The sequence below is a fragment of the Apodemus sylvaticus genome, chromosome 23 (genome assembly GCF_947179515.1).
Source record: "Apodemus sylvaticus chromosome 23, mApoSyl1.1, whole genome shotgun sequence".
NCBI classification, from domain to species: Eukaryota; Metazoa; Chordata; class Mammalia; order Rodentia; family Muridae; genus Apodemus; species Apodemus sylvaticus.
In genome coordinates, this window is record NC_067494.1 from 14,852,937 (window position 1) to 14,867,479 (window position 14,543).

Sequence of the window (14,543 nt, forward strand, 5' to 3'; positions counted from 1 at the left end):
ATTAACTATCAATGCAACGCAGTGGACAAAGGTACAAGACCTCATAAGCCATCCATGGTTTCAAGACTTTCACATTTCATTAAAACAGAGACACTACCTTCACAGAACCTGACATAAGAGGGGCCATGGAAAGTAGTGGGTTTCATTCGCAGGAAATATGAGAATCATTAAAACATAGTTTAATGAAACTATGGCTACCTACTACCTCATGAAAACCTAGGCATGTCAGGACTATGGCAACTATATCCAAACAAATTTAATTAATCCAGGAGTGACACCTTTCCCTTGAACAGCAGATCCTAACATTTTCCCTCTGCCTCCCAGAAGAAGGGCCAGGAAAACTTTCCTTAAGATATTAGTCTCATCTACAGGAAAACATCGTCTAAAACAAAGTGGGGAGACAAATGTCCCTCTTCCACCCATGAAGGTGCCCCCCTAGGGGAGCCGTCACCAAAGATTAATGACAGCCCCTTGTGTTTGTTTAGGAACTCACACTGTGGTAGAAGTGATAGAGGTACTAGATAACAGCTTTTGCATTATCTTTCAGGCCGAAAAGGCCTCAAGTGACCCAGAAAGAAGGAGACCTTTACTTCCAAGATTCCCGCAGCCAAGGTGCTCTGAGAAATGGAAGAAGAGAATTTCAGCATGCATCCGGGCCATGTGTTGCTGCATGTCACTGACACAAGCAGTTGGACGAAGGTATTTCCCCAAAAGCATGAGGACAACCCTAAGATGACAAGAAGTACAAGGCATGTTTCAGGTACATTTTTATATTTGCTTTATCTAGTTATTTTTACTAATGTTTTGGATATAGACAGTTCATGATTACGTTCTTGAAGTACACTGACTTATATCTAGTTATGTCTAGATAGTTTCGGATGTGGACTCTCATACAATTAAACACAAGTGCAATACTTTCTTATTCCAGAAGTATAGAACCAGAAAACCATTGAATCAATTCAAATCAAATCAACTTTGATTAAAAAGAACAATATATTCCTCCTTAGCCTCCAAGGTCAAGTAGGATTGACAGGTATCTCTTATAAAGTGTTATTTGTGTGGGAGGAATCACCGTTTCTGTTGTTCAGGGAGGCCGTGAGACTCCACCTGGTATTTTCTAACCACTGTCCACTCTACAAGAGGACAGTCCATACAGGACCTCCATGGATCTTTCCTCCCTTTAAAGGAAAGACATGGCTAAGCATGGACTTAGAATTATCCTCACATAGAATGAACACAGTTGTAAAAGAAGCTTAGATGCTCTCAAGCTCAAATAACCCCCAAGGATCATATCTTCTACCAGACTTGATATTCAAAACACATAAATATAGTTAATTTTGTCTACCTGAATTGTCTCAAACACCCAGCAGAAAATTATAACCAAAAAATAAAATGATTGGTGTATTTCTTGAACAGTTTAAAAGACCATACTCCCTAGACATTAGGTTTAAGACCACATGAGATGTTGTTCAGACAACCATTTCTCATTAGTGATTTTCTTCTTGATAAGAAAAATGCTGCCCAGATATAGAATGTCATGACCTTGGCACAACTCAGCACTGCATTATCTACCTGCAACCAAGAGAGATAATCCCCCTAGTTTTAACTGTCATTTGATTCTTCAGTCAAATTGATTTTCTTTCTCCCTCTTTAGAAGCCATGTGAAAAAGACCTCAGTGTGTGTCTGGTCATCCCAAGAGCTACCAAAGTGTCTGAAAGCAGATCCTGGGTTCATCACTCTTCAGACCAGCCTTGGATCAGTTGCTACTACAGGCAACACTTCAGGAAACAGTCACCTATTTTGTTTGTTATGCCGTGTCCTCTAGTTTTCTCCTCTCCCCTCCCCCCCTTCAGCCCTTCTACTTCTACAAATGGCCCTTTAAATGGAGCCTCAGATATATACTGTGTGTCAAAATAGGACCAGTTCCAGAACTCCTCATGGGAGTCCCCCCTCTCTTGGACTGACACTCCCATGGACTATGCCCCCTCACAGCATGAAGCAGCTAACGTGATCATCACCCCCTTTCCTGACAACACTTAGTGTCAGTCTCTGAGATGGGGCATGAAGGCAGTTTAGATGGACACAGGTGGACTAGAAAAGTGACAACAGGCTTCCTGACATAAGCCTTCTTATTCCCAGAAGACATTATGAGACTCAGTGTGGGAGCTGAAACTAAAAGGGAAGGGAGGACACAGGGGCCCTATAAAATGCCTAAACCAGAAGCCTTTTAGAGGAATTCTAGCCTTAGGTATCACCTATACTATATGAACCAAGCTGTTATTTTTACTATCTCCATGGTTTCTGTCTTTCTGAGTATTCAGTTATTGTTCATGCAAGGGAACAGCTCAAGCATCTCCTAATTATATAACTCATCAGCCTCAATATAGAACTCATATATGTAACCTCCATGATGCTTCACAGAAGTTTGTAGTTTGTCAAAAAATTGCAATGCTATTTATTTTAATTTTATGCATCTGAATGCATGCATGCCTGAATGTATTGTACCAGATGTATACTTGGTGCCCATGAAGGCTGTAAGATGGTGCCAAAACCCCAAGAATCAGAGATAATAGTGAGCTGCCATGCTGGTGCCAGGAACCAAAGCTGATAGAAGCAGTAAGGGTTCTTAACCAGAGGGACATCTCTAGAGCCCTGTGACTAACATTTTGTCTTACTTGGGATATTGTTACTGTAAAGAGACATCGTGACTAATGCAATTCTTACAAAGGAAAACATGTCCTTGGGGCTGGCTTACCATTCAGAAGTTCTGTTGATTATCATCATGGCAGGAAGCATGGTGGGATTCAGGCAGATATGTTGCTGAAAAAGGAGCTGATAATTCTACACCTGGACCAGCAGACAGCAAGAAGAGACAGTGAGCTACTAGGCCTGTCTTGAGCCTTGGAAACCTCAAAGTCCTCCCCCAGTGACACACTTCCTCCAATAATGCCACACCTACTCCAACAAGGCCACACCTCCTAATAGTACCACTCCCTGGGGCCTATAGGGTCATTCTTATTCAGAACACCATACCTTTGTAAGAGTAAAGTTAAATGAAAGAAGCCAGATGTGAGAGAATCCGCTGAATTATTCAAAGATGAGCACTGTTAACTGGATATTTGCTGTGGAAACATTATTTTGGCTCTGCATGGCCTTCTACAATGCTTAGCAGCAAGTTCACTTTGTGAGGATTTGGAGAACTACAACTACTTTGCTCTTTTTTCTCCTTGTATGTTATGCTTCAAGTTACAACTCTCTTTCAGGGCTGGGATTGAGCAGAAGGCTTTATAAAACCTAATCAAGCTTTTCTGAGGGATGTGGCAGACCTGTACCACATCTGGCATGGAGAGGGCCAAAAAAGCTTATACTCTCTCGAGAACCAACAGGAGCATGGCATTAGGTAGGAATCACTGCCCACCCCCTAGACACAAAGAACTGCTCTCATTGGCAATATAAATGAAAACGATATTCATTTTTAAAAAAAAAGGGGGGGGAAAGCTAATCAAGTGCTCTACCACTGAGCATATCCAAGAATTACTCTATTAAGAAATCATAGCCTATTCCCCAAAAGAGAAGTGATTAAATACATTGGTTTTCTGAAAGAGTTGGAGGGAAAGGATTTATATAACTTTAGGTGTTAGATTAAATTTGTATTTAGGTTGATGGTATAATGCAGAAACATTGCAAGGACTCTCTGAATTCCACACATAACAGATGATAAGACCCTGAAAAGACCCTGGGGACCACATCTGGCCTGGATACTTATTGACCACTTCCCTAAGACTCTCTCCTCTGCATTTGTACCCCGCCCTTCACCTGTTACAAATAACTCAATCTCACCAAGTTTCTCCTGTAACTACTGCCCATGCAAGTTGACTTTAAAAGTAGTCACATTCGTACAGACCTGCCTCTGGCTATACTTGATTTTCAGGAATGAGCATTTTTCTCCCATTCACTATGCAGTGTACAATCTAAAACCATAAATTAACAACTATAGGCATTTCAATTGACTTGTTCCTCTACATGGTTCAAACTCCAAGGTTATTCACTTCATTTTCTTAAATGTAAGCAGCAAAGAAGAAAAATGTTAACAAAACCAACTTTGAGATTAGAGTAAGGAGAACTCCATCCAGTTGTACTCCTCTTGTTCTTAAAGAAGGAACATGTTCAAGCCTGTCTGCTTTCCTTGAAACTCGGGGAATAAAACTACTTCATGGGATTCTTGGCTTTAAAGCAGTTAGCACATGTCAACTCCTTACTTAGTATCTGACTCAATTGAAGCAATCACTAACTTCCTAGTATCAATATTATATATCATACCAGGTACTCTAGTTTCACTTCAGTGGCTGTGATAAAATACCCTGGCAACAAGCAGCTTGGTTGTGGGATTTATTTCAGCACACAATTCAAAGTTAAGATCCATCACCATGGGGAAGTCAAGGTAGAAACTTTTAATGCAAGTTTCACCACATCCACAACAGAAAGATGACAGTAAACAATGTGTATATGCATACTTGCTTGTATCAACTGAAGTTCTCTGCTATTACACAGCGCTGAACACACTGCATAGGGAATGGTACTGCCCATAGTGGATTGTATCTACTACATCAATTATCTTAACACAATCCCATACAGATATGCCCACAGATCAACCCAATGCAGACAATTCCTGATTTGAGACTCTCTTCCCAATTTCTGTCAAGTTGACAAAGTAAAGCCATGCCTGGAAACTACTTAGTATTTAAAATGGAATAGGAAAATGTGTATTTTGTTAGTGTCTCTGCCTCTGTCTCTGTCTGTCTGTCTGTCTCTCTCTCTCTCTCTCTGTGTGTGTGTGTTTGTGTGTGTGTGTGTGTGTATGGTGGTAGTGATGGAAGTGGGATTTTGGGGTGATGCTAACTAGGTCATGAGGCTCTTTTTGTTTTTTGTTTTGTTTTATAGAAAACCCAGAAACACTTAGTCCATTCGTCTCACAAGATTTCACGGTGATAAATGGTAAGACCCTGTTTTTATTATGGTTAAGTTGAAGAAAATACCTATATGATTCTGTTAATTCTCAGATCTTTGGAGGATACACTGGAGTTTATTTCACCTCAGATGGATGGTTTCTCACACTGAATAACTCTTGGAAGTTAGAACATATGAGTACAAAGGGCAAACACCAGAAAAATACTAAAAGACGCTAAAGAAGTACCCTAAGATGAGCTCTGGGTGACAGGTTTAATACAAGACGTGAAACTCTCCTCTCTGGTGCATGGTAAACTGCAATGTTTCCCATGCATTGGAGAGGAGAGTTCGAACCTAGTGAGTCTGAGCCTTCCTGAGGACAGGAGGAGTCTGGTACTGAAGAAAGATCAGTCCTTACAAGGGCATTCTGGATTGGCCACCAGAGAGGGCAGGGTCTGGCTGTCTCCCAATCGCTAGCCTAAGAGAACAGGCTGTAGACACTCTCCCAATCAATGTGTTTAAGTTGAGAAATCAAGGTATATGTCTGCTTGAGCTAGCCCCTTTAATTCACTGAGCTATGAATGAGTCATATTTAAACAGACATGCACACAAGTCCGAACACTGATATAAAAATATATTGCTATCACACTGTCTTCTTACAGTTTTCAGGAATTACATATGAATCAGTAAGAGTCTAGTTTGCGCAGGAAAGTCAAGAAACGTAACAGGTATCTTAGCAGGCAGAAGTCAGAGAACTGAAGGCTGAAAAAGAAGCCGAAGGTGGAAACTAGTATATACTGACTGCAATTCCCACTCTTAGGGCTGGAGAAACATAGAAGGTAAAGGAAGTTCACTAAATGGCGATTCGGACCCATGAGAATTGGGTCCGTCCAAGGAGGCAAACCCTTCACATAGAGGAAGACGCTGGAAACTAGGACCAAAGGCTGCTAGAACTAAGATGGGATGAGTCCAGGAATTACTAAGAGAACAGCAAGTAAGCAGCAAGCAGGTCCTGTCCCTCCTCCTCCAGTGCCCCCTAGCGGTGAGAACTAGAAGCGCAACTGAGAAGCAGGACTTGCTCTAACCCTCCTTCATGAAGCCTTCATCCCCAACCCAAGACTTACTTCTCTTCCAGACAGAAGAACACAGGAGTGTAAGGCACTCTAAAAATGGTTGCATCTCTAACGGCCTCCACCACAAAAACGGGCCGTTTGTCTGTTTTCTTTTAGTTACTGAAACACCTTTCTTCTTAATGTAATGTCTGTTGTTCCAATTTCACGGTTATTTCTCGTTATTTGTGCATTTGCACCCGAAGTCTATGAAGGAAAGAGAGAACATGCCTGAAGTAAATGGTGAATTTATTTATTTTCTCGTTGTGCTTAATGTTTACAACTACCTAGAAAGGACGAGCCCCGAGATCTGTTTGCAGATCTTTGTCTCAGTGTTTCCAAGCGTTTCCTTTTTTCTCTCTTCATTGGGGGATGGCCCTGTCCGGTTTGGGAGATTTCTATTTTGTTTTGAGGTTGTCTCTGTTCTTCTTTAAATGCAAAGACACCTGACTTAGGGGAGTGGGGAGGAAATCGCGACCAAGGTAAGGCAGCATGCCCAACAGTATGTTGAGAAATTGGTACCTTTTTCAGCCTTCCAGCTTCTTCTTCTTCCAGGATGAAACCTGACATTTCAAGCGGCTGAGAAGACTCTGCTGTGCTGGGCTGAGTCCTTATCCATGCTGACCTCCATCGCCCCTTGAAGCCTGTGGACTGGGGACTGAAACCCAGACAGCCTCCCTGGCGGGACCCTTGCGGGCGAAGCCGGTTGAGCACAGTGGGCTCTGGGCTCCAACCGTCCCGGGTCTCGCGCTTGGAGAGGAGCCCTGGGGAGCCCACGTCGCGTTCCTGAGATGTGACCTGAGCTGACAGCCCATACATGGTCTCGGGACACCCGTGCCTGGCCACCCGGCCCTGCAGCCACTGCTGCTGCTGCCTAGGCTGCCTCTGCTGTTGGCTGCCTGGGGACTTGCAGGTAGGAGAGTCGCGCTGTGGGGCACAGGGCCACCTGGCGGGAGCCTGAAAGGGTTCACACTGTGCTCCTGTTTGCCTGATCTGAGCTGGGGTGGGGGTACAGGGTCCGCCCTCCTGAGTGGCCCAAATCTCCTCCCTGGAGACTGGTGATCGTGGTGACAAGGGGGAGGCTCCCACTAAAACCTCTGCAGGTCCAAGATCAGAGTTTGGAAAAGCCAAATCAGCCCCAAAGGGGTAAACCATATCCTTTCTCCTGGCAATCCTGACAGGTACATATATGTGATTCTGAGAAATCACAAAGCATAAAACACTGGAAGGATTTTTCTCTGTTGATTTAAAGTTTAAACCATAACCGCTGGAATTCAGAAAAGCCAGGCTGAGTCACAAAAAATAAAAAAGTATTTTCCTTTCTTTTCTTTTCTTTTTCTTTCTGTTTTTCTGTCATATAAAATCATACTCTCGGCAACGTATCTCAAGATTTTAATTAAAGACAACAGCCACAAGGCTTCCCAAAATATCGATTGTAGTTTTATAAAATTGATTCAGACCCCTTCTGTGTCCTTTAGCCTGGAAAGAACTAGCGAATGGGGAAAGCAAGTTGCAGTGAGACTGCAATCAGAGAAAACGCGAAGCTCATTAAGTTCTCAGAGGCAAGAAACACGTATGCTGGCCTTAGAGCGGCTTCTGAGCAGTAGAGTCTTTAGATTATATTCTAATTCCTAAATTTATGCAAATGTATGATTATAGTTTAATAATCCAAGATAAGCCAAATGTGAAGAGGCTTATTCAAATATCCCTGATGTGAATTTGACTTTTTGTTTTTAAAGGACAGTTGAAGTTTATTATCAAAGGTTTAGACAGAGATTTAAGTACAGTAATCAAGGGGGATGAGATAAACACACAACAAACACGCACATATACATACATATATATCTATATATATATAGATAGATATGATTGAGAAAATATCTTCACCTACACATATACTGTGTGCAATAGAGCCACCATACTGAACTTGCTTGGTTTTAATCCAAGAAATAAAGCTTGCTCACTAACTGGACTAATGGAATGACATTACAAGGCAACAATACTCCTAGCTTAAAAGCCAACTTTGAAACACACACACACACACACACACACACACACACACACACCAGAGGGCTGTTGATCTATGAGACCCAGCATGTAGCATGGGACTGACCTCCACAGACACTCTCACAAATACTAGGAAAGCCAGTTAGAAGGTACATTAGGTGCTTGGATCCCATTCCTACACTTAATAACTGAACCCATGGATAATCCTCACTTCTGCACGAATGTGGATGTTTAAGAATTGTATGACATTACCACTTAGGAGTAGATACTACTTTAACTTTGAGACTTTTCTGCACAAAATTCAAAGCTATACAAGATAGTGTTGATAGGATCAGGCTGTATTATCCCAGAACACCCAAAGAGAAATAACATCCTATGTAGCATCAACATTTGATACACATTTTGATGTTTCATTTAAGGTAAACAACTACAGGAATTTTGAATGTCCCTGCTGTTCCCTGAGGGGTGTGTAACACTGCCAGTGACTCTCCTCCCTCTCTGGGCAAAGGGTTTACCATATTCATCCCTATGGCCTATTAACCTCGATCCTATAGATCATTCCTGTATCTTCACGTCTGTGTGTCATTTCTGTATCTCCACAAGGATGAGGAGCCATGATCAACATCACATAGACAGACATTTTAAATCTATAGGAGTGGGAAACAATGAATTCCTAAGACACTATGGCCCTGGTCAACCCCACAAAGGCTTCCTGGCTTTTGGAATTTTCTAAATCTTGGAATTGTCTATGCCCCCATCTCTCTCTCTCTCTCTCTCTCTCTCTCTCTCTCTCTCTCTCTCTCTCTCTCTCTCTCTCCTCTGTCTCCTCCCCTCTCTCTTTCTTCCTGCAGTTTAGATTTAGCTATCATGATTGTGAGCCAATTTCTTCTTCTTCTTCTTCTTCTTCTTCTTCTTCTTCTTCTTCTTCTTCTTCTTCTTCTTCTTCTTCTTCTTCTTTCTTCTTCTTCCTCCTCCTCCTCCTCCTCCCTCTCTCTCTCTACAGCCTTACTTTAATTACTCCCCTTCTTGTCTTTTCACAATTCCCAGAGCAAGGATCCAAATGTCCCAGGATCCATATTTGCAGTTCCCTCTGATAGAAGGGTGCTCTGTCATCTACCATGGCTAACCTCTGCTGAGTCAGCATTTCACCTCAATGTGTCTTCCCCTAATTGGAAAGCCAGACTTCATAGTACTTAACTGGTCCCCCTATCCAACTGATGCTTCTTTGAATTACCCCTGCTACATCAGGGGGTAATTAACAACCTGTCCCCTGTTAGAGCAAGTCTCACAGGAAACTCACTACCCAGACAGGCAAGATGCTCTGCCCACTACTAAAAAAGTCCTTCCATAGACAACTCCACACTTGCTCCTTGTTGTTCTCATCCATTCTCTGTGTTTATCTTGAGCTGAAAGGTCAACAGGATAAGAAGCAAGTGTTCCAATGTAGGAGGCAGCTACCATACTTCAGCCTCTTTCTCAGCCTCCCTTCACAGTTTCCTGGGAGGCATCGTGCCACGCCCCCTTTCTCCATGTTATTTTCATGGTGTCTCCCAATGGTCTCGTGACCTCTTGGGCTGACTCTATGCAGAGCTTGATGAGGTGGTTACCTTATTAAATGTGAAACCTGGCCAGACTGTCCTTCCCTCAGCCATCATTTCTATGACCTACAAGGGCCCTCTTCTATCTAGTTTGTCTTCTGTAAGACAAATTCTGGCCAGATTCAGTATTTCACAATAGTACACTTTCGCCAGTCTAGCAGGGGTGACGTCCTGCTTGCCTCTTTGAGCTATAGAGGAAAAAAGTATGATGTTACTGTTCTCTCTAGAATCCCTGATATCTGTGATAGTGAGGTGTTAGTATAACCAAGGCACTCGCACAGAGTTCTTCCTGCTTTTCGAGGGAGGTTATCACATCCCATCTTGAGCCACCAAGATGGTAGCTCACCACTCTACCCACTAGCTGATCCGAAGCCAATTCTGCTTGTAGCTCAGAGGACTAGAATGCCTCCCTGTTGCCCAGACTTCGCCCAGTCCCACTTCCTTTCCTCATGGGAATGCCCTCCAGCTCCCTCTGCAGATGGAGAGTCAGTCTCCTCCCACTCAACTAAACAACTAAAAGGTTCTGTCAGCAATGGGTACAATCAGCTTATTGGTTTACATGTTTTCACCAGTTCAATTTCCCCCTTTCCTACTTTCTAACTGTTCTCCCTACATCTGCCTCCTTGTTCTTCCTTCCAATTAACCTGTTAGTTCTTACAGAATTCTCTTAAATGAACAAGAAAATATATAACCACATCAACTGTTTTAAAGCTGTCATAACAACATACCACAAGCTGTGTGGCTTAAAAACTCATAGCTTTATTGCTCAGGGCTGTGGAAACTGGAAGTCCAGGGGCCAGGTGCTGGCTCACTCTTCCTAAGTACTGGGGGGAGGACAAAGGGGGGTTCAGTTGCTGACAGTGTCACCTGTTCCCAGACCTGACCCAATCATTGCCTTGTCTGATCTCCTCTGCAAGTGGCCACATCTCTGTGCCCCTTCACATGGTCTTCTCGGAAGAGTCTGTCTGTCTTTGTGTTCAAGTTTTCTGTTTTTGCAAGAATTTCAACCCAGCCTATTGACTGGAAAGGTTCTGTTTCCAACTAAGGGCAGGTTTTGAGTTACTGGCTGGGGATGGGGGAGTGTCAGAGTCTCAGTTACTTTTCTTGGCAAGTACAATTCCACTCTCAACATCTACCATGCATCCCGAGATCTATCCACAGACAGCAAGATGGCTTATGTGGTGAGAAAAGGGGGTGGCTTCCCAACTGCAGATTCTCCTCTTGAACATCTTCAATAGTTTGAGTCCACTACTGAAGGAATCCTGCAGAAGTGTCCGGCTGGGAACAATGAGGCACTGAGAAGGTTGGGAGCAGATGTGAGGGTTTCTGTCCTGCCTCCCACAGCAGAAGCACACAGGAGACCACATTGCACTCCCAGCACAGATGATGGTGTGCCCTGCACCTGAGATGCTCGCTCCTGAGACTGCTGTCTCTCTGCACTCAATAGTTCACAGACTTTAAGTGCAAAATAGAATTTCATGTACACAGGGATGAGGAATTTGAGGTGCTCAGATTACACAACATGAACTTAGTGTTTTATACAGCCACTTTTTGTTCTCAAAATTGTTAAACACATCCTCGCTCAGTGTGATTTTTAAATAATTTTTCTTTGTGGCTTTTCATTCATTTTTTCAGTGTCATTCATTTACACACATAAGTCTTCGAAGCTCCTGACTGACAAGCAAAAGACTCTTTCTCCATGTGGTCTCCAGAGAAAGACAGAAATATGAGGGTGCAAATGCCAGAACTGAGAGAAAAGGTCTACAGAAACACAGAACAGGACATCTGATCTACTCAGAGGGCAAGGTGAGCCTCCTACAGGAAGGTCTCAATGTAAACATATGTGTTTGTATCTGAATGCAAACGTGTGGCAGTTTAGATCTGAACTGTCCCACAAAGGCTCAGGTCTTGACTGCTCCTCCCCAGTCTGTAGGCCTGTCCTAAAGGCTGTCTGCTTAGGGCGTGGGCTTGGCTAGCAGAAGTAGGTCACTGGGGGTGGCCTTTACTGCCCCTGGTTCTGGCCTACTGTGTCTGCTTCCTGGTCTACGCCAGGGAGAGAGAGGCCACCTTTCCACCTCTACAGGCAGAGCAGCTCCCACCTCCAACCTCTCATTACATAAACGGAAACCCTCCAAAAAAATCGTCATCCAAAATAAACCTTCCTCTTCTACATTCTTCTGCTTTGAGTCCTGTCACCATGGTACAAACTTTAACTAAGGCAATGCGCCATTTCACATTCTCCCTACATCAGAAGGAAAGTTGCAACAAAGGACAAACATGTCTTTTATTTTTATAAATATTTTTATTTTCTATATTCTTTGTTTACATTCCAAATGATTTCCCCTTTCCCAGATGCCCCATCCCCATAGGACAAACATGTCTTAATAGAGAAAGAAACAGTACATGCTTTTAGAAAAATGCATGAAATTCAGAAAATTAAAGTTTCCTGTCTTATTTTTATATTTCATCAAATATTTATATATATATATAAAATATCATAAATTATTATATACATAGATTTAAATATTTATAAATATTTATTTATGTCAAAATATTACAATTTTAATATACATCTAATCTTTTATAATTTAAATATTTACATAAAACCAAGGAAGATAAATCTCACACTAAACAGATTCTATCTCTATTTTCCCTAGTACTAATAGTCTCTTTCACATACATTTCTTAGTTACAAACATCTGAACAAAGAATCGCAGAAAGGATGTTCTTTCTGAAAGTGGTGGTTACCGAGTGGGTAGGAGTTAGGAGTTCTGTGGGTACAGACCTTCCTCCAGGTCACTGGCAGAAAGAGTCACTGTGCTCTGCAGCCCTCTGTAGCATCGCCACAGTGAATCAAACCACAAACAGGAAAAGGCACACCTGTTAAGCTGTGGTTTTTAATAAAGTTACCCTGTCCCACTTCCTGAGTCAACACAACTCTTGAAAGGCCCTGCTAGTTTTAATGAATGTGTGTGAGGTGGGTGGCTCATTGATCCAGTTTCCACCCTATTTCTGGAAAAGTGCCAACTCTGTCAGTGCAGCAGTGGATTGGTTGATGATTAGGGCTCTGCACACCCAGGTCACCCACGGCCCTTAATACAATATTAGGAAACGGGATCTTTGTGGCTATAACTTAAAGACCTCAGTACCCAGTCATTTTCAACTCAGACTGGTGCACTTACAGGAAAACAAGAGAACTCTGAAAGGCACCATGGAAGCAGAGATGTACAAAGCTTAAAGTTACAGCCACCATGAGCTCAGAAACCCCTCGAGCCCCAGAAACTGGAAGGAATGAGAGAGTAGGCTTTCCTAGAACCATCAGGAATGGGATCCGATGCCAACTTCTGGTGTCTGAAGACAGCAACCGTGTACTCATAGACATAAAACAAATCAATAATAATAATAATAATAATAATAATAATAATTTCTAAAAAAAAGAACTGAGTCTCCAGAGATACGTGGCCACAGCTCCACAGTTGACGAGTGACAGGGAGTGTTATCTAACACTCTGAGACAAGCCCAGTGCAATAGGCCAGCAGGCTGCAGGGCATGCAGACAGGTGCCTGACAGCTGTATCTGTGCTCAGACATCAGTTGTTTATAATTTGTATTTTGGTGTTGTCCAGCTATGAAATGGAGAGGAACAACGTTGTGCTCGGGTCAACTCTGTAGTGTCTGCACGGTTCACACTGACCTGCTTCCGGGGCAGGGTGCTCCGCTCGCGATTTGCCACTCTTGGACTTGAGAAAGTAATTTCCTTCTTCTTGGTTCTTTCCTGAGGAATTACTGTCTATGGAAAGTAAACAGACATGTTAAAGGGACATTAAAAATGGCACGAAGTAGGAAAAAGGTTTCTCCATGACACACATTAAATATAGAATTACAGCTTTATTTTTTTTAATTTAGATATATGTTTGTCTGTGTATGACATGTATATGGATATGGACACCCAGAGGCCAGTTGTGAATCCCCTGTTGTAGGTGCCGGGAACCAAACTTGCATTCTCTAGTTGACCACTAATTAATCTTTCCAGTTCCTTGTTTAATTTTTAGAAGATGGATTTTGAGAAAGGGATGGTACTTAAACGGTGTTTACTGAAAAATAATTCAACACAGGCCAGTTGGACATGGTAGTTCATGCCTTTAATCCCAGCATTCTGGAGGCAAAGGAAGATGGATCTCTGGGGGTGGGTGGGGCTCTATGTGAGGTGAAGAAACTTGGTCAGCTCCATTTCAGGAGCTGGGTCAAAACGGCAAGAACTGACCTTCTGGTTTATTCTTCTCATACATTTAAGCATGGTAAAACTTTGGGGGAACATTCCATGTGACACATACTAAATATAGAATTCAGGGGTTTGCACAGCAAGCGAGGATCGTGTGGAGTGACCCCCCCCCTCATTCCCTTTGCTCATTTTCAGACCAAGGCCCCAATAAGCTTTGAAGAGGCTCTCTTCAAATGGCCTAGAAGCGATTTAAACAAAACATGATTATCATTTTTTTCTCCTGATGAAGGAAGGTTACTAACACAGCTGGGGAGGGGACAGAGTGCAGTCCCAGAGCTGTGTTGGCCTGCACAAGGCTCTACCTAGTAGTTTAAGTCCCTGGGATCCCTCCCCCATCTGCAGTCACAGGTAGGAACATGTTTTCCTGCAAGGTCGGCTTCTAAGATCACCGTCTCTCCTTGAGGCCAAATGGTAGATACATAAAGGAATATATTCATAAATGTATAATATCTAAATGACATTTTTAAAAGATGTAAACAAGGAAAGAGGGTCTCAAAATCTCATGGAACTAACCCTTAGATGAGGGGTGAGCAGTACAGGGGACACTGAGATGGGCTGTTGAGGACTAAGGAGTTTCTTAGAAGAGTTATTAATGCCAGG

At 42.7% G+C, this 14,543-nt stretch overlaps 2 protein-coding genes across 2 annotated transcripts in view; both read right to left on the reverse strand.

The window, feature by feature from the left end:
• Window positions 1–543: 543 nt before the first annotated feature.
• Window positions 544–14,543, reverse strand: part of LOC127673510 (low-density lipoprotein receptor-related protein 11-like) — a 30,894-nt gene continuing 16,894 nt past the window's right edge. Inside the window, 4 exon segments of the mRNA XM_052169191.1 lie at window positions 544–727; window positions 2,757–2,821; window positions 6,580–7,154; window positions 13,356–13,451. Of these exon segments, the coding sequence (XP_052025151.1) occupies window positions 544–727; window positions 2,757–2,821; window positions 6,580–7,154; window positions 13,356–13,451 (920 nt within the window).
• The window catches only part of LOC127673836 (low-density lipoprotein receptor-related protein 11-like), a 223,230-nt gene continuing 220,897 nt past the window's right edge, over window positions 12,211–14,543 (reverse strand). Inside the window, exon 7 of the mRNA XM_052169586.1 lies at window positions 12,211–12,803. The gene's annotated coding sequence lies outside the window, so the exon portion shown is untranslated. The remainder of the gene's footprint in view (window positions 12,804–14,543) is intronic.